At 40.4% G+C, this 21,322-nt stretch overlaps 1 protein-coding gene across 2 annotated transcripts in view; it reads right to left on the minus strand.

Annotated features, from left to right (window-relative positions):
- The window catches only part of slit1b (slit homolog 1b (Drosophila)), an 85,660-nt gene extending 64,620 nt beyond the window's left edge, over positions 1–21,040 (minus strand). For both annotated transcript variants that reach the window (XM_076884601.1, XM_076884600.1), the window contains exon 1: positions 20,434–21,040. In XM_076884601.1, the coding sequence (XP_076740716.1) occupies positions 20,434–20,681 (248 nt within the window). In that variant the 5' untranslated portion in view covers positions 20,682–21,040. The remainder of the gene's footprint in view (positions 1–20,433) is intronic.
- Between the last annotated feature and the right edge of the window lie 282 nt (positions 21,041–21,322).

The raw sequence follows: 21,322 nt of genomic DNA on the forward strand, positions 1-21,322 counted from the left end.
TGTTCTTACAACTGGAATTGTTATTTTCTGTTTTTGATTTAGAGCTAGGGATGAGGTTAGGAGGGGAAGTGGATTAGACATCAGTTCCATTTTTACCCTCACCCTCGCTATTCTCATAAACATATTTCCAGTGCAATAGTTTGGTGATATTAGCCACCCAGTGTTAAAAGATAAAATTTGGCAACCCTAGCCCCCCAGCCTCTTTTGGTACTTCCAAATATGTTTTTTCCATTCTGGGATTTGAATTTTTCCAAATAAATGTTGCTATTAATCTGTCTAAATCTGTCTTAATCATTTGGAAAACATAGAGAAATTTTGGTAAGACTGCAATTTTAACTATATTAATTCTGCCTGCTAATGAGATTGGAAGTGTTGCCCATTTTTTAAAATCTTGTGATGTTTGTTCTAACAACGTGTCAAAATTATGAATCCGCAACTCCATCCTTGTGCGGGTTACATTTATTCCCAAATATTTAAATGTTTCTTTTTCTAAAGAAACTTCATTTTTAAAATGAAATGTTGAACATAATTTACTCTTGAGTTATGTGTTTATCATAAATTACCATGAATTTAGCCGAGTAAAAAGAGAGCCACTTTCATGACACAGAAAAGCCAGAAGGCCATTTATGTTGTTTTTAAAGTACACATTACTGAAGGGTCTCTCTGTTAGAATTAAACTGTGGTAGAGCCGCATGCATGATATTTTTAATTAATAGTTCGAGTGCGTCCCGCAGCCCCTTGCTGCATGTCTTGCCCCTTCTCTCGCTGCCCCTACTTTCCCATCATTCTCTTCACTGAGTCTATCAAATAAAACTGAAAAAATTGTCATGAAATTCAGTTTTCTCGTAATTTCATTCAAAAAGGTAAACTTTAACATATTTTATATTCATTGCATGCAAAGTGAAATATTTCATGCCTTTTTGTTTTAATATGGCTCATTATGGCTTATAGTTACATACGGTATCATCAAATACAACATCTCAAGTATTAGAATATATGATTTCAGCTTCTCAAAAAATAAATTAATTCATACTCTCAATTCTTGGTTTGGATTTATTTTACCCCCAATAAAAAACACCTTTATTTAGTAAATACATTGTGTTTACTTGTGTTATCTATGTGTGTATATATATATATATATATATATATATATATATGAGGAGCATAGGCCCCTCGTCTGTGGATATATACATACAGTGGGGCAAAAAAGTATTTAGTCAGCCACCGACTGTGCAAGTTCCCCCACCTAAAATGATGACAGAGGTCAGTAATTTGCACCAGAGGTACACTTCAACTGTGAGAGACAGAATGTGAAAAAAAAAATCCATGAATCCACATGGTAGGATTTGTAAAGAATTTATTCGTAAATCAGGGTGGAAAATAAGTATTTGGTCAATAACAAAAATACAACTCAATACTTTGTAACATAACCTTTGTTGGCAATAACAGAGGTCAAATGGTAAATGGCCTGCATTTGTATAGCGCTTTTCTAGTCCATAGGACCCCAAAGCGCTTTACACTACATTCAGTCATCCACCCATTCACACACACATTCACACACGTTTACTATAGGTCTTTACCAGGTTTGCACACACAGTAGCTGGTATTTTGGCCCATTCCTCCATGCAGATCTTCTCGAGAGCAGTGATGTTTTGGGGCTGTCACCGAGCAACACGGACTTTCAACTCCCGCCACAGATTTTCTATGGGGTTGAGGTCTGGAGACTGGCTAGGCCACTCCAGGACTTTCAAATGCTTCTTACGGAGCCACTCCTTTGTTGCCCGGGCGGTGTGTTTTGGATCATTGTCATGTTGGAAGACCCAGCCTCATTTCATCTTCAAAGTTCTCACTGATGGAAGGAGGTTTTGGCTCAAAATCTCACGATACATGGCCCCATTCATTCTGTCCTTAACACGGATCAGTCGTCCTGTCCCCTTGGCAGAAAAACAGCCCCATAGCATGATGTTTCCACCCCCATGCTTCACAGTAGGTATGGTGTTCTTGGGATGCAACTCAGTATTCTTCTTCCTCCAAACACGACGAGTTGAGTTTATACCAAAAAGTTCTACTTTGGTTTCATCTGACCACATGACATTCTCCCAATCCTCTGCTGTATCATCCATGTGCTCTCTGGCAAACTTCAGACGGGCCTGGACATGCACTGGCTTCAGCAGCGGAACACTGCGGGATTTGATTCCCTGCCGTTGTAGTGTGTTACTGATGGTGCCAGACGTGTTACTTTGGTCCCAGCTCTCTGCAGGTCATTCACCAGGTCCCCCCGTGTGGTTCTGGGATCTTTGCTCACCGTTCTCATGATCATTTTGACCCCACGGGATGAGATCTTGCGTGGAGCCCCAGATCGAGGGAGATTATCAGTGGTCTTGTAGGTCTTCCATTTTCTGATGATTGCTCCCACAGTTGATTTTTTCACACCAAGCTGCTTGCCTATTGTAGATTCACTCTTCCCAGTCTGGTGCAGGTCTACAATACTTTTCCTGGTGTCCTTCGAAAGCTCTTTGGTCTTGGCCATGGCGGAGTTTGGAGTCTGACTGTTTGAGGCTGTGGACAGGTGTCTTTTATACAGATGATGAGTTCAAACAGGTGCCATTCATACAGGTAACGAGTGGGGGACAGAAAAGCTTCTTACGGAAGACGTTACAGGTCTGTGCGAGCCAGAGATTTTCCTTGTTTGAGGTGACCAAATACTTATTTTCCACCCTAATTTACGAATAAATTCTTTACAAATCCTACCATGTGGATTCATGGATTTTTTTTTCACATTCTGTCTCTCACAGTTGAAGTGTACCTCTGGTGCAAATTACTGACCTCTGTCATCATTTTAAGTGGGGGAACTTGCACAATCGGTGGCTGACTAAATACTTTTTTGCCCCACTGTATCTATCTATCTATCTATCTATCTATCTATCTATCTATCTATCTATCTATCTATCTATCTATCTATCTATCTATCTATATATATATATATATATATATATATATATATATATATATATATATATATATATAAGGAGCATAGTCTCCTCGAAGATATAATTTTTGTGGATGAGGTCATTTGAAGAGAAAGAGAGGGAAGAAAAAGCAGGGGATTGGCTATAAGAGAGGGAGGGAGGGGTGGATGGCAACAGGTCGAGGCAGGGGGTCCAGAATAATTCCCTGGATGTGTGTGAAATTACACTGACAGTTAAACGGCAAAGACGAACCAAGCATCAGGAAGCAGAGTGGCATATACAGTACAATGGTGATGATGATACCATTTTCACATGTATGGATGCTCAGAAAAACACCAAGGTAGAAATGATAAGGTGCTAAGTGTGAAAATGCTCATAATTTGTTTTTGTCTTTTTGTATAAGAAAAAGGAAAGGGACACGAGGGGAGAGACGAGCACAAATACAGCCTCAGTGATGCGTGGTTAATTGAGTTTTGTGCAGCATGTCGGGGTCAGGGGTCAGTTAAGCGACAGACTCCCCTCGAGTGGCGACTCTGCCAAACAATATCTCATTAAAGCAGAACGCGTCTCACACACACACACACACCATCACCGCCCTAATGGGCAATGAGGCAGTTGATCCGCTCAGCTCTGCTTTCCACTGTCACATCTGACATGGTAGGAGAGCAGTAATTGGGGCGACTTAATAAGACAATGAGATGGGGTATGTTTGGTGGATGGCGCGAACAATGTAAAGATATAAGATATATTAGAGTTCACTTTATGTCGTTGAATAGAAATACTGGCAAACTGTGAGAATGCCAGGAGTCAAAAACAAACATCTTAAGATTCATTTGAGCACACATCAGCGACTACAATACTCTTCACATTCTCCTCCTTCTGGCGCTCTACTTGAGTTTTTACACAGAGATTTCCTACTTTAAAAAAGTAACGTCTCCAACTACTCAAAAGTGGCTAAAAACTAAAAATTAATTTAAAAAGAAAAAAATATGACAAATAAGTAAATAAGAAGAATGGCAATACATACCAGTAAGCTTTGGTATAAAGCAGAAAACAATTAAAGAAATAAAACACAAACACTTAGACGTGCGCCCAAGCACAGGACCGTTAGATACATCTGAGCAGGCACTCGGCCAGTCGATGCAAATGGGTCATTTTAATCTGCTAGTCAACTGAGCATCCGTACAAGATGGAAGGGCCAGTGAAGTATCAAGCTACACACACCGAGCACAAACACAATCTTCCTCCTCACAAAATCACACACAGTCATTAGAGAGAGAGAGAGAGAGAGAGAGAGAGAGAGAGAGAGAGTAACAGCATACAGTCTAAACAGACTGGAATAAACAACAAGGAAATCTAAGACTTTTTCTGCTCCATCACCTGTTTACTAAACAACACTGCAATGCAGTCCCATCCTAAACCTCCATCTCATCGGGTTTCTTTGTTTGGAACTGTGGTGCAAAACTGTATTTAACTGAAACTGCATTTGTTTTGTTGACATCCACCTAGCCACGTCTCAGCCAAGGACCGACTTGTTTAATGGATGGAGTCCAGAAACGGAAAACAAATCAATCTCAAGTCAAATTTCACCCCAAATAATGGATGTGTCTAAATCTCTAAAGACTGCAGTTTACATTAAGTTTGTTTTGTTATTTCTGGTAAGTTTAAAACCACTGTCAACAAAGTGTCAGCATCAATCTCCGTTTACCATGACACACAGCAAAAGCAAGTTAACAGCTCCTAAATGTTGTATGTATTTTAACGAATGATTGATGGGGGGCGTCGAGAGGGTGTGGGTGTCATTTTAGTTTGAAAAATCCTGAAAACCTCAAATTTATAAAACTGTGTTTATTTGAAAGAAAGAAAGAAAGAAAGAAAGAAAGAAAGAAAGAAAGAAAGAAAGAAAAAGAAGTTGCAAACCAGTATGCAAACAGAAACTCTGTGCTTGTGTTTTTGTTATTTCTGCATCATCATAAAAGTGTTTTTGCAAGTGACTCCTAAAAGGTTGACTCTGTTCATCTGGATGTAGCATTTTCAGTGGGAGAAACGTTTCGTCACTATTCGAAGTGACATCTTCATTCTCAGCTGACTGCAGGTTTCCCCAATCTTATAAACAGTACATTTGCACAGTGACTGAAACCAGCACCACTGGACTGGGAGGTCAGTTCCTTGATCATTAATATGCAAATTATCATAACCACTGATCAATGGCCATGAGTGCCATTCACAGAGAGTTGGGGAATGGCTGCAATCACAACATTGTAAGATGGTGACAGATGTACCCTTAGGCCTCCTCCTTGATTCAAAGACGGTGTTTCCCTTTTCACGTATATGGCCTCCTTGACTCCGCGCTCCTTCCTGTCCAGGATGTGTACATCCTCATCATTGAAAGAGTGTCCACTGGCCTGTAAGTGTAAATAGACTGCGGTTGGGGAAACCTCCAGTCAGCTGAGACTGAAGAAGTCATGTGGATCAGCGATGAAATGTTTCTCCCACTGAAAATGCTACGTCCAGATGAACCGAATCAGCCTTTTGGAATTTACTTACCTGGATGATTGAGCTGCATCAAGATATTGCAACTGACTAGTCATGTCTGAGTATTCAGTTAGCATTAGCCAATAAAGTCAGCAAATGGTATTATAAACTATCTCTAGCAAACCAATATTAGTAACCTGAATTTGACTAACAGTAAATCTGATAATATATTTATTATATTATATATAAAATAATAAAGAAAACATTAGGAATACCAACCATTTGTTCTAGAAGAGAGTTGTCGTATGGCAAAGGCTTTCGCTCCCCTCCAAATTCCAAAGCTATGACATCACAACGTAATTGGTCAGATGTTGATCCTCTAACATTATTTTAATGACACAGGAACAACACTAACAGCAGGATATCAGATACACCATAAAAACAGCACTGAAATAAAACAATGCAAAAGCCTGCATTGTGACCAAAAAACTGCTGCACCTAGAAATGCACTTAAGTTATTTAAATGCAGCTATGAATTGTTTTGCCTACCTTGACTAGGTAACAGGCATATATTAGCTAAAAAGTCAAATATGTTTTTTTTGCTTTGTCTTTTTAAATGTAAAATAAAAATCTCAGGACTAGCAAGCCTCCATTTTTGTATTCCACTACAGTTTTTTTTTATTGGTTTGGCGCAGTTTTCACAAGCAATTGGTACATTTTCAAAACTCTTAGTACTTATATCACAACAGATCATCAAAAGTGCACGTTTTTCAAACATTTCAGCATATTTTCAATTGTGTCAGTACAATACACATAATGACAAAATATCCTTTTCACTACACAAAATAAGTGTTTCATCTAAATAAATGTTTTGTTCACAGTTACTGCCTTTCATAATGTTATCACTATCAAATTTTTGATTTGCATCTCTTATTATTCAGTTTAATACATTTGTCTATCATTTAATTCAACTGATCTTAATGTTCAATCAATGAATCATCCATTATGTCCATGGATTTTCAACTTGACTGATTGTTGTCTGGTCATTTGTAAGTTACACATTGCTGCAAGAGCTTTCAATCTAGAAATACTAATTGCTAATTGTTTCCCCCTGATGATCACAATTAGTTACCATGTAAGTAGAACTGTGTTTGAGACTTTGCACTGTTCAAATATGGAGCAGGATAGACTCGTAGGGAGAGGAAACCTTCATCGAAGAGGTGGTGGTGCTGCTCCTCGACAGAGAGGTGGACACAGACAAGGAGAAAGAGGTGGTGGTGCTCCCCGACAGAGAGGTGGACACAGACAAGGAGAAAGAGGTGGTGGTGCTCCTCGACAGAGAGGTGGTCTTCAGAGAAATGTAGGCAGAAGACAACGCACCATCATCTCTAATGAAGTCCGGGCCATCATTGTTGACCATGTGGTTAACAGAGGCCTTACCATGGCTGAGGCTGCCAGGTTGGTACAGCCTAATTTACAAAGGTCAACTGTCAGCTCTATCATCAGAACTTTTCGCCAAGAAAACCGGTATGTCTGCTATAGCAACTTCCCTTCTAAAATATAGTACTCTATTGTATAGATGAACAACATGTAATTGTCAGTTTACACTAATGTAATTTGTAATACTTCAATATTGACAGTATATGATTGTCCTCAGAATTAACAGGAGACAACCTGGTGGTGGTCGCCCACGTGTTTTGACTGACCAGCAGGAGTTGGCTGTGGTGGAAATGGTCAGGGCAAGGAATGACATACGGCTGTCTGAAATCAAACAGGCTATTGAGAACAACAATGACACCTTTGCCAATGTGCCATCAATTAACCTTCCAACGATTGCCCGGCTTTTGAAGAAGCACCAGGTTTCCATGAAACAAATTTACTTGGTTCCTTTTGAGAGGAACAATGTCCGGGTGAAACAACTGCGTTCAGAATATATTCAGGTACAACACTAAACTGGCATGCAATTACTGTAACAGTACTGACAACTATTAGTTGTAAAAAAAACTAACTAAATTATCATTTTAGAGGGTGATGGAGCTGGACACTGCTGTGAATCATCACAAGTATATTTTTGTTGATGAGGCCGGTTTCAATCTGGCAAAAACTAGACGCAGAGGACGTAACCTTATTGGACAAAGGGCTACCATCCAAGTCCCTGGACAACGTGGAGGAAACATCTCAATGGGTGCAGCTATATCTGAAGATGGTGTGGTAGGCTGTAGACCAGTTCTAGGGTCATACAACACTGAACACCTGATAGTTTTTTTAAATGAACTGGAGCAGGCCTGTCAGGGAGAAGACATTGTCTATGTTGTTGTGTGGGACAATGTCAGCTTCCACCATGCACAGCTGGTTCAGGAATGGTTTCAAACACATCCTCGCTTCATGACACTCTATCTTCCACCATATTCCCCTTTCCTCAACCCAATTGAGGAATTCTTCTCTACATGGAGGTGGAAGGTGTATGATCGCCATCCCCATGAGCATGTCTCCCTTCTTCAAGCCATGTGTGAAGCTTGTGGTGATATAACTGCTGAGCAATGTCAAGCCTGGATTCGTCATGCCAGGAGATTTTTCCCACGGTGCCTGAACAACGAAGACATCCACTGTGATGTTGATGAAAATTTATGGCCCAATGTTAATGACCGGCTTGATTAATTGTGTAAAAGTGATGAAAATAAAATACAAAATATATTGTGCTTATGTAAATGACTTGTTGTTTTTTCTCCCTTTTTCGTGTGTGTGTGTGTGTGTGTATATGTGTATATGTATATGTATATATATGTATATATGTACATATGTATATGTATATATATATATGTGTATATATATATGTATATGTATATATGTGTGTATATGTATATATATATGTATATATGTATATATGTGTATATATATATGTATGTATATATATATGTATATATGTATATATGTATGTATGTATATATGTATATATATATGTATATATGTATATATATGTATATATGTATATATATATGTGTGTATATATATATATACACATATATACACATATATATATATATATATATATATATATATATATATATATATATATATATATATATATATATATATATATATATATATATATATACACATATGTGTATATACACATATATGTGTATGTGTGTATATATATGTGTATATATATGTGTATGTATATATATATATATTTAAAAAAACACCCAGCACGCCCCTGCGGGCGGTTTATCCTTCAAGCTCGGGTCCTCTACCAGAGGCCTGGGAGCTTGAGGGTCCTGCGCAGTATCTTAGCTGTTCCCAGGACTGCACTCTTCTGGACAGAGATCTCCGATGTTATTCCCGGGATCTGCTGGAGCCACTCGCCTAGCTTGGGAGTCACCGCACCTAGTGCTCCGATTACCACAGGGACCACCATTACCTTCACCCTCCACATCCTCTCGAGCTCTTCTCTGAGCCCTTGGTATTTCTTGGTGTTCCTTCTTCCTGATGTTGCTGTCATTCGGAACCGCTACATCGATCACTACGGCCGTCTTCTTCTGTTTGTCTACCACCACTATGTCCGGTTGGTTAGCCACCACCATTTTGTCCGTCTGTATCTGGAAGTCCCACAGGATCTTAGCTCGGTCATTCTCCACCACCCTTGGGGGCATCTCCCATTTTGACCTCGGGACTTCCAGGTTATACTCGGCACAGATGTTCCTGTACACTATGCCGGCCACTTGGTTATGGCGTTCCATGTATGCCTTGCCTGGTAGCATCTTGCACCCTGCTGTTATGTGCTGGATTGTCTCTGGGACATCTTTACACAGCCTGCACCTGGGGTCTTGCCTGGTGTGATAGACCCCAGCCTCTATGGATCTTGTGCTCAGAGCTTGTTCTTGTGCTGCCATGATTAGTGCCTCTGTGCTGTCTTTCAGTCCAGCTTTGTCCAGCCACTGGTAGGATTTCTGGATATCAGCCACCTCCTCTATCTGCCGGTGGTACATACCATGCAGGGGCCTGCCCTTCCATGATGGTTCCTCGTCTCCCTCCTCTTTCTTGGGTTTCTGCTGCCTGAGGTATTCACTGAGCATATATATATATATATATATATATATATCCATATATATATATATAAAAATTTTGGTTATGTTACGTCCCTCTGCAGCTTCTAATCGTCTCAGTGTTTTCAGCTGGTGCTAATTGGCCACACCTAGTCAGGTGTGGATAAAAGCATACCTGAGGCAAGCTTCCCGACAGTGCACTAGTCTTTGCCTTGGTGGCACCAGCCATTTTAGCCAACCTGGTTTTCCATTTTAGGATGAAACCTCTTCTCACCCACACTCTGTTATTCATCTCTGTTTTTATGTTGCGGCTTTTGAGCCGGGTCGTAACACTGAACATAAGTGTAATATTTGCTGTGTAAAGTTTTACAGTTCAGTTACACTCATTCATCACCAAGGACAATTTGAAACGCTTACCTTGTATTATTTGCTCCTGTATGAAATGATTGGTAAAAGTACTACGTTGAAAAAAGATCTTACTGTTTTGTTTGGGTGAGTAAAGCAAATGTTCTCAGAATATATCACAATGATCATATGTTCTGCAACAATGATTAACTGGAATGAAAATATGTGCAAATACAATGAACTCATGACATCAGATTTGAAAGAATGACTAGTGGTGTTACAAATGTGATCAAATGTGAGTTTTGTACTGAGAGATTTGAAAATGCACACTTTAGTTGTGAAAATAGTACCAAACCAATTAAAAGAAACTGTAACAGAAACTGTATTTCCAGGTGGATGGAGCATGATAGCTAATAGCCCTTTTCCACTAGTACCTACTTAGCTCGATGTGACTCGACTCTACTTGGTTTCGATCGTTTTGCATTACAATTATAGCAACACGGCCAAAAGTCCTGTAATGTTGTCGAGTTTAAAAAATATTGGGTTTTGTGAAGGAGATGCTCTCGTGACTCATCAAGTGACCCCACTTACTAGCCAATCGGTGGCATCTAGTCTATTGGCATCACATTTTCTGATTGCTTGGAACCCTAGCCACCCAACAGAAAAGCCTGTCGAGACGATCTGAGTAGGTACTGGTCGAAAAGGCAAATTTAGGGCCAATGATGCTTAATTTTGAAGACTCCAAGAAGTATTCTCTTATTTTTCGGTAGTTGAATTTCATTTTCATTTTATTTTTTAAAATATGTGAGCAATAATTTACTAGAATTTGTGCCTTTGCAGTGCAATTAAGGGGGCACCGTTTTAATTTACCCAGCAGAAACTAATGGTCCACTGGAGGATTTTCAGTGGTACAAGCCTTACATTATGCTGTTAGACTGTTATTGTCGTTGAACCCAAGAAAACGTGGTCGCTAAATTCATCTTTTCAGTGCAGCTGTTATGAGTTGGAATTCAGAACCCAACACATGAGGTTGCTTCTGTGTACTGCCAGGTAGCCCCCCTTTCAGACTTGATCATAAATGTTGTTGACACAGACGCGGACAACTGGAGACACATCAGCCCACTGGCCAATCCTGTTATACATCTTTGAAGTCCGGCGCCTTCAATGGTGGACTGTAATGTAAATCTTCATGGACAAGCCCATGCAGTCAGAAAAAAAAGAGGTGTACTGGTATCTGCACAGACCCTCAAGTCCAGTGTCTGATTATGACATTTATATCACACTGACACAAAAAGACTTGTGGCTGCAGATTTATAGTTGGGGTTGTTGTTTTTTATTGTTTGCTTTTTATTAATATACTGCTGCTTTGCTGTCCTCAGTTATTGCTCTTGTACATTTTGGTCCTGGTTTAAACTCGTCTGTTGATTTTGTTTTAGGTTAGCTGTGATTGAATTCCAGACCTTATTAGAGATAAACATCACATTAAAGGAGCTAATTAAGCCAGGTGCGTTTCCAAGGATGTTGTGTCATCTCAATCATTAAAAGTATAAAAGAGAAATGTAGTTCTCGTGGTGTATGAAGTCCCATTCTGAACCTCTGAAATAACTGTTTTCCTTAATGCCAAAACACGTTTTTTCAAATGGATGTGATAAAGAAGAGTGGGGCTGACTGTGAAAATGCTTGCAAATAACTTATCAATCACAAGTCGTTAGCCAATGAGCATACCACAGATGATCCTTTTAAAGCATCATATGAGCAGAATTTACAAAAGAGATGAATGAAGGACTTAAACACAGTCGAAAAGTGTTTACAGGGGTCAATCGGTCAGAGGTCAGGCGAATCATTTTGCTACTTACATCAAACACCCAAGGTCAAGTCATACACCTCACACATCATTTGTAAATGGCCTGTATTTATATAGCGCTTTACTAGTCCCTAAGGACCCCAAAGCGCTTTACATATCCAGTCATCCACCCATTCACACACAGATGATGGCAAGCTACATTGTAGCCACAGCTGCCCTGGGGCGCACTGACAGAGGCGAGGCTGCCGGACACTGGCGCCACCAGGCCCTCTGACCACCACCAGTAGGCAATGGGTGAAGTGTCTTGCCCAAGGACACAACGACCGAGACTGTCCAAGCCGGGGCTCGAACCGGCAAACTTCCGATTACAAGGCAAACTCCCAACTCTTGAGCCACGATCGCCCCTTATCTTGTAGTATATATCTTGGTTAGGATTAAACATAGACATAAGCAACAACTTGGGTAAAAATTGGGTAAAAATACAACTGCTATTATGTCTCCTGGGGTGCTAAGCGGGGCTCACTGAAACAATTACTTATAAATTTGTGAACACTAGGCTATACAGTGTGATTGCTCTGTACATGGATGCAGAAAATCATATTGCTTTTTCATGACTGTTTCATGTTTTGTTGTGAGACTAGGCTGGTGCCAATGGTGTGTTACAGACTAGGATCATATTCAGCTGGCCATGTACAAACCACAGTTCTATTAGAAATGGAGGGATCCATCAAGCTAAGTTTGAATTGTCAGGATCTTGATGTTGATAAGTCTAAACAAACATCAAACTGGCTTAATTGTCATCAAGAGAAGCTGAAAAAAAACTGAGGTAGAAGTAGAAAATCAACTGAAGTTTGGAAGAACTCCAAGCATGTCCCCACCTGCCTTTCTCACTGCAACACAGGGTGGGCTCTTTCTTTTGTTGGTGAAATGAAAACAGAACAATCTGTACAAGATGCTACGGAGCAGGTTTCACGGGTTGTTTCCAGCCAGCCCTCAAGTGCTTCATTTGGCCCAAGATCTGACCATGACCAATATTCCACCCAGAGACTCACGGATACATGAAATAAAGAGTGGCAGCAAAAAATTCTGCTATTCAGAACAAAGTCATTTCCTGACATGAAAAGAAAACCAGGCAGCTTTTATTGATAAATTACAATCTGTCTAAAACCAACTTTGTGAAAGATTACCGAGTCAACACTAAACTGTACTGCAGATGTAAAAGGCAATTTCAGTTTTCTCTCCTCCCCTCTTCTATTATCACTCTTATGCCTTTCATCATCTCCCATCCTCACCAATTCTTGTCCTTCACATTTTCTCTTCTTTTACTGTCAACTTTAAAAAAAACTCTTTCTTTCTCGTCCTGCTTTCCTTCTCACTTCTTTTGCTCCTTTCTCCTGTTAACTCTCTTTCTCCTCAGTCACACCAAGGTGAATGAGACTAATATTAAGAGTCAAGCATACATGCACAGGTCTAATGGCACTTCATTAGGGGCACCTTTTCCACTGAGGGGCCGCAGGAAGAATGGTTAGATGAGAGATGTGGAGAGAGAGAACGAGAGAGAAAGAGGGGCAGTGGGAAAAGCTGAGGTGGCAGTCAGTGTAAATGAAAAAGAAAGGACTGGAAAATATGAAATTGACAGTAAAACAGAACAAATACTGAAGGGGAAATGTCACGGTCCTGAGTCTGTGGACTTAGTGTTTTTCTGTTTGTATTAGTTATCTTTGATTTCATGATGTGTTTTGATTTTCTTGGGTTTGATTTCTGTCGCTAGTATTCCTAACCCCTAGGTCCTGGGCATTTCTTGTGTTCTCCTTCTTAGGTCGTGGTTCTGTGTTACTTCTGTTAGTATACAGTCGTCTCTGTCAGTGTGTCTTTTGTTGTGTCACTGTATCCCCTAGTTTAGTCCACGTCTGTTTAGTTTCCTGTTTTACTTTGAAAGTCTGTGTACTATGTCAATGTGTTGAGTTTTGCCTCCCCTTGTCTTGTCACGTCTGATGAGTCCCAGCTGTGCTCTCCTCCTGTTTCACATTCCCTAATCACCTCAGTATGTATTTAAGCCCTGTGTTTTTCCCTGTCAGTTGTTGCGTCCTCCACATTTGTTGTGTGTATCCATTGTCGTCTACCTTCAGCATCTCCTGTCTAGTTAGTTTAAGTTGTTGTTTATTTATCGCCAAGGGTGACTCTCCAGCAAATAAAGCTGTCGTTTAAGTTAATGTTTTGTCTCCAAGTCCTGCACGTGGGTCCAGCCACTGACAGCCACACAACTCATCGTGACAGGAAAATATTCCACCTGTAAGTAGTTTTATTATTAGTCACAATTAAGCTCTTCACTTCTTTGTAACTAAAGTAAGTAGCTATCCAGGTTAGGTTAGGGTCATTGGAGCTAAATCTGTATCTCTATCTGGATTTATGGTGAGAGGTAAATCTTCATTGAATCAGTGTTAGTCCCTCATTAGTGGCAAAACCAGTTGCCACACGTGGTGTGTGAGGTGTGTGAGTCTTGGTTTCCTGCTCTTTGTTCACTGCGTCGGGCACTAACAGTAATCCTGCGCACACTCAATTAGCAGTCTTGCTGGCAGCTACCCGTAATGACACACACATACTTATGAAAGTAGACATTCTGATTAACATTTTCATCAGTGATTTATGCCCAATTTATATAATGATGCCATCCAGGAAAAGAAATGAACAGACCAGGAGTGTGCTTTTTAAATCTGCAGTGCATGACTGGCTGCCGTGCGTGGCAGGAGACTGGCTCGTTCAGTTGTTTACATTTGACTTGTGAGCGCGCGCGCACACACACACACATTTATTTTTCTCTCTGTCTTTTAGACACACAGACCATCAACTTGAGTCTGACACAGACCTTAACCTGCACTTTCTCACACTCTCCCACATACAAGCACACTGAGTTAAGGTTTGTTTTAAGATTTCGTGTTTCTAATTGTGTTTTGGATTCATTAGCAGTGACACAAGGAGACACTTTAAAGAGTGTAGACCATTTTTGTTTGGCTGATTAAACCAGCAGAAATGTGCATTATCTCTAATTAAGAAATGCCAGTCCTGGAACAAACGCTTTTCAGTGTTACAGACAAACTAGACACAAACTCAGTGAGGTCACACCTTGATGTTGCCAAAGAATATAATGTGTTTTATATTACGATACATTTTCTGTCATGACTCGTGAAAATAGTAAGTTCGGTCACATGAACATCAGTTTCACGCCAACAACTAAAAGGTGGAGTGATGTCCACACTGTAAATATCCACAAGGAACATAACGAGAAATACTCAAGGTAGTTGGTGTGGTGGCTTATTAGATTACTGGACCGTTGATTTTCATAAACTCACCACATTCTGTCCAGTCAAACAAGTTAGCCATCCTTTCAATTTAGTTTTTTTTTTTTTTTTTGTTTTGTTTTTTTTAACCCTTGGGTGGTGTTCATATTTTTGTTACTCAGCCAGTGTTCATGGGTCTGGTGGACCCGCTAGAGTTTTGGCTTTCCAAATTAACACTATCAAACAATTTTATGTTAAATTACTCAACAGATGTTTGCTTAATCCCAATTACAAGCCAAATGAACAGCAAACATGGTTAATTTTTTCCCTTTACCTTTGTTAGATCACATTTATGAATCAATGTGCTTCTCGTGTTTTTTTTTTTTTTTTTAATAAAATGTTATAAAAAAATAAATCAGTTATAATCAAGTGGAGTGAGTGGAAAGACACAACACATTTACACGTGAAGCAATATGTTTCACAACTAAATGGGATCAGCTGCACATCAATGGTGACATTAGGCCCAGGGTTGTAAAACAGGGGGAGGCGGTGCACACACTTATCCCACACTGTCCAAGCAGATAGCTTGTCTCTCTGCCGTCGAGCTGGTCTGTCGTCTCGGTTATCAAAACGGATAATCCTGGAAATTTTGTGGAAGTTTTCCAGAGACATTGATGCACGGAAAGGTTTCTGCATCCCACAGGGATTCTGTGGATTCCCCTTTGGACCTGAAAACTCCTGCAAGGATAAGAACCCCAAAGTAGGCCTTTGGGGTTCTTGGATGAATTTGGTCCATCTCCTTCCACCTCTCTCCAAAAACACACCTTCCTTCTAGATCTGCAATCCAGAATAATTTTCTGGATGGAATCTGGGATGAAAAGCTCAAATGAAGACTTGATGTCCTGCACATGAGTAACTGTCAGCCGTGTTGGCCCTGGCTGATCACAGTAACAGCTCTGCAGGGTGGCTCATTTCTTGGGCAAGAAGACCATTCAATTTCACCAGTTATTGACATCCATATTTCTTCACTTGCTGTCTGGTGGGCTTGTTCTGGTCCGGGAGCTGGCTGCAGATGGGGTACTCGTCTTTGTTTTGTTACTAAATGGTGCTCAACCTCATCCTCTTCTTCAAAGTCACGGTCAGACTCTGAATTTTCAGAAATGTGAAATATTCTGAACCCTCTTTGTCAACATCATCATCCGAAGCCCCTCTCTCTTCCAAAATCAATTGGATGGCCCTCGCAGCAGATAATCTTTTGCCATCTTGATCAGTTGTGATAAAGAACCACACTGGCAAAGTCTTATTTATAGTATTATGCCCCTAATTTGCAGGTGGGACACGGTATGAGAAAATAAAATTGGGATCCCTCAAGAAAGAGGTTAAAATGTGCAGGAATGTAAGAGCAGACAGTGTTGATTGTTGAAAATTCAACAATGTTGCAACTTTGTGCGCGAGCAGGAGGGGAAGAAAACATTATCAGCAGCACCAGAAAGGAGGAAGACAGAGTGTGGGAACACAGGACCTACACTTTCAACACTGTTATTAGACCTGGGTCCAGTGGACCCGAACACCTTGTATGTAATGTAAATGCGTGGGGGGAGGTACAGTATGAGGTCATTGAAAATTAGTTCGGATTTATGTTCTTCACAGAAAATAAGCCAAAGCCAATGAATTTCAGGTTGAAAAAATAATTCATTGTTTAATTGTTCTTTTGAAAAAAACTGAAAACGGGTCTCACAGACCCGAACACCATACAAGGGTTAAACTGATCATTTGACACATTATTTAATATTGCATCATGTATTAAGGTATAAGCGGACATTTTAAGTGCATTAATTGCTACATTTAAGTAAATTTCCTAATAGGGAGCGACAGTTTTGACTTTTCAGTGCCATGAAATATTTAATGGACCATCCTGACCTTTATAAGTAATCATGCTGTTTCTCAATTTCTGTTTTTACTTCAGTTGTGTTCTCCATAAAATCACACACAATTCCTTTTAAAGACTTCACAGAGACACTTTTTACAGTGAAATTAGTAAAGAAAGAATTTTTAGACACCTTTAAAAATGAACAGCAATACAAATAAATTATCTTCTTAGTGAGATTTGTTAATTACAGTTGAACTCAAGCACAACAGACATTTTTTTCATATCAGAAGAAACATGAAAACATTTTTTTATTTATTTATTTATTTTTTTTAACTTGTGTGGTAGCTTATTGGCTTTAATGTACATGCACCGATTCTGCTTATATGTAGCCCCCAGAGATCAGTTTTGAGCCAGGAATCACACTGACTAACTGTACCTAACTGACTGTTTATTTATTTTTGTCAGACAGGTTATTTTTATCATGCTGCCCTTCTTATAAGTTGATCCACTTCACTCTAAGCCCTGGTTATGAAAGCAAGAGCAGGAAAAACACAAGTTTTGTTTTTATGATTTATGACGATAATTTAATCTGGATTAAACACAAACTAAACGGATCAGCACCAGAAAACTCCAAAAACAATCTGTAAGTGTTCAGTAAAGTCCTTCACAAAAACCTCATAAGTGCAGTGTTTTGTCTAGTACCAGCGCACACGTTCCTGTACTCATCGGCATTTCTTCACAGATTTTCCTCTCTATGGCTTTCACACACACTTTCCTCTTCTCAAATAACCATGCTCATCAGGGCCCAAAGGGGCATCCATTTTTCAGTGTTGCCATGACAATCCCAGTGAGGAGGGGTGTTTAGTTTGACTGGTGCAGTCACGTTGATAAATGACCCTCTTATTGCTGGCTGTCGCCCAGGGATTACTGTATACACTCTCTCCCTCTTTTGCTCCCTCACACACACACAATCACGCCGACTCTCTTTCCCCCAGTGGCTAGCTGTCCAGCTGATACACACACTCAGATCACTTTACATGCTAATTGGCCGACAAGACCTTTAACAAATTGCTGTCTAATGAGTCGTTCCTCTCCACTGCAGGGCAGGGTCTTCCTGAGTCTACATAACCACGTGATGGGAAGAATGCGGAATAAAGATGCAACTCAGGGGTCAAAAGGTCACATTGGCTATGTATAGAAAGCCTGATTGATTGATTGAAATAAGAGCATGATACCCATTTCAGACAGTGGCACAGGTTAAACCAACAACCCTATTGATCAGATTGCATTAGTGAAGCTGAGTCAGAAGCTGTCCAGGTTATCCCACCTCCAGTAGGAGAGAAAACAATTGGGTTCCTTCCAAAGAAAATAGATGTAAAATGTTGAGTCTGGAAGTCAAAGACTGAAAAACTAAACATCAAAGTGTCTTTGTTTTACTCTGGTTATAGATCCCACCATGAGTATCTATCAGTTTCTGTCCAACACACAATCTCTATGGAAAGTAAAAAACAGTGTGTTCCATATATTATCCAGAGCACCAGTGTCATTTACACATTTATGCATATAAGTATATAAATCACAACAACAGTTGCCTCAACATGCTTTACATTTGAAGATAAAAACTCTACAGCTGCATTCATTTCCACATTACCAAGCTGGAGGCAGAATTTATATTATTACCCATTTCTGCTCATCTAAATGAACCTGTGCCGGCATTCATGGCAATAAAATTATGTGAAAATTTTCAGTTTCACCACTGTGTCAGTTACTCTCACCCTGCAGAGCACCATCTAATATCTCACCATCTCACATAAATAGAAAAATGGGCAAGTGTGTCTACAGGCTCACAGTTTTTTCCAGGCCATTTCTCTTTGACCGAGAGCCCAAGCCCCCATTCCCAATCATAAAGCTATTAGCCTTAGAGGGGAAAACATCCTCCACGCTACAGTAAACCAGAGAGGACCAAGGATAATGTATCTCTCTGCTGGCACCCCTGAAAGTCATCAATTATTCATACACAGGCACTCAACAACCTGAAATAAACACATACACTCACCATATACAAACACATACATGTTCACCAGGCACTGAGACAACCAGTCAATTCATACCTTCAGAGGCGGAGAGAAACAGATTAAGTACCTCCTAATTTATTTGTCCTCACTGCGGCGGAGTTTGTGTTTGCTGATACTGGAGCATTGCTTTGCATCCATGGGTCCACTGTTGAGGTGCATTGTGCTTATTTGCACCAATAATTGCCAAAAAAGGCAGACCACAAACCTGATGTCAGAAATTAATATTTGACTGTACCATAGAGTCATAGCAGAGGCAGTCCATCAAAGGCAAAAACAGGGCTCATTGGTAAAGGTGATAATTTGCACCATGTAGCATTCACACACCGAGACACCGAGCACAAGACGGCATTAGCAAAGATATGCAGCAATATTTTACCAGCAGTCATCATCTACTGCATTAGAAGATAAACCCTACCATGGTGTTTCACAGGCTGTTGTAAAACAGACACTTCTAGACATTTTTTATAAACCTAAGAAACCAACAACGAAACCACAATCACTCGAGGAAGGTTTGTACAGCATGTAAGTATGTAAGGGTCGTTATAATTTGGTTTCATCAAAATCAGATCAGTAGGTCAGCCCTGACACTCTATTAAAGCTAAAAATACATACTTTTAATTACAGAGGCCTAAACGATAGATTTGGTCTGAAAATACAGTGCAGATTATGACTTGCAAGCGAGGAGCATAGGACAAATTTTCAGATTTATCAAATTTCTTCCTGTGCTTATTTTTCAGGTGCCTCGATATTGAGCAAATCTGTAAATTTTAATGTGATGTGGGCCAGCACATCATTACCACTGCCTACCATTTGTGCACTGACTGCATTAGACTGAGGTATGTGTGCAGCGCTCAGGAGAACTCTTTATCACTGCTTTCCTTCCACAGTGCATTTGCCCTACTGAAAAGAAACCCACTAAAAAATTAAGACACGATATTATAGTAAATAAAAAGAGAAACAGAAGAAAATGGATTAAAAACAAGTCCCGGGGAAGAGAAGAAGTTTTTTGAAGTTTTACGATACATCCTTTTTGAAAAGATGTAGATTTTTTAAAAAAAAAAGTTAAACATATAACTGGAAACATGAGATGTGGAGAAATTATGCTGCTGAGCAGCAACTGAATCCTGAAACTCAAGTGGATCAATCATGTGTGCATGTTTTCTGAGGTTAAACAGGCAACAGATGAAGAGAGACACCACAACAGAATATACACTGACACAAACAAGAAATAATATGCAACGCGTACTGTGAAATGCCTCAAAAGAGTGGGCTATACTGATAATTAAATCATCCACTGTAGACCCTGTTCACTCTGAAACTCCATCCTTGTTTTCTCATTTTTGCCCTTTAACAAACACGTGAGATCATATTCCTGCAGATACTGATATGTTGACCTATAAAGCAAACCTTTACCCAAACTCATAGTTAACATAGATTTAAATAGCTCCTTGTTTATTTAAGTGAAGAGCAGCTATATGCCGTCACTTTGAAGGATTCCCCTCATCCTACTATGTGTCTATACACATTTGGTCCTCGGAGATGCAGTAGAATATAAATGCATATGTACTCACAGCCTCTCAGTGCCTCTGGGGATGTTTTTGGGCACAGTGTGGATCCCCAGGCCATGGCAGTCCACCGTGTTGCTCAGGCAGCTGCAGGGAGTGGGGCACGCCTCTGCACCTCCGTGACCTGCCAACAGCACCGTAACACTCCACGCCAACACCACCTGCATCCAAGATTGAGGAGCCCGGCCTCTGTCCACTGCAATCATCCCACAGCCTCCTGACCCAGCTCCATCCCCTCTTTTTCCAGCAGGCATTCTGCTCTCCTGCGGAGCTCCCCAACACTGCAGAAACCAGCCAACAGATCCTACCCTCTTCCTTCTGCCCGGGATGACTGACCAGTACTACCTCCTTAAAGAAGTGAGAACCAGCAGGAGAGTGTTTAAAGGGGCTGAGACAGCAGCATAGCCAAGTGAAGTTCAGCTCAAACTGAACGACTGCCACTTGATCCTGGAGTGGCCTTTCAGGGAAATAAAGGAGGAGGGAAAAAATACGAGTATGTCCTCTTCTTCTACTTGTCACCAGCTTTAGAGCTCCCTCCAATTGGCTTCTCTTCTTCTACTCTCTCTCTCTCTCTCTCATGCAGCTGTACAGTGTGCTCGCCTCTCCCCTCTACTTTTCATTGAGTCATTGTGCACTGAACAGTGAGCCACTAGGAAAAAAAAGAAAAAGAAAGGGGGTGTGGAGGGGGGACTCCCTCACTCCCTCTATCTCACACACACACACAGAGTAATCATCCATCAAAAGCTTTTACAAATAACAGCAGCAAGACTCCTCCTATGCCCCCCCCCCCAACTCCACACATACACGCATACGCACACACCAGTACCCAGAGTGACCTCACATCTATTCAGTGGCAGCAGTAGCGGGAGCCGCCACCATCACTGAAGGTGACAGC

The sequence above is a fragment of the Maylandia zebra genome, linkage group LG6, assembly GCF_041146795.1.
Source record: "Maylandia zebra isolate NMK-2024a linkage group LG6, Mzebra_GT3a, whole genome shotgun sequence".
NCBI classification, from domain to species: Eukaryota; Metazoa; Chordata; class Actinopteri; order Cichliformes; family Cichlidae; genus Maylandia; species Maylandia zebra.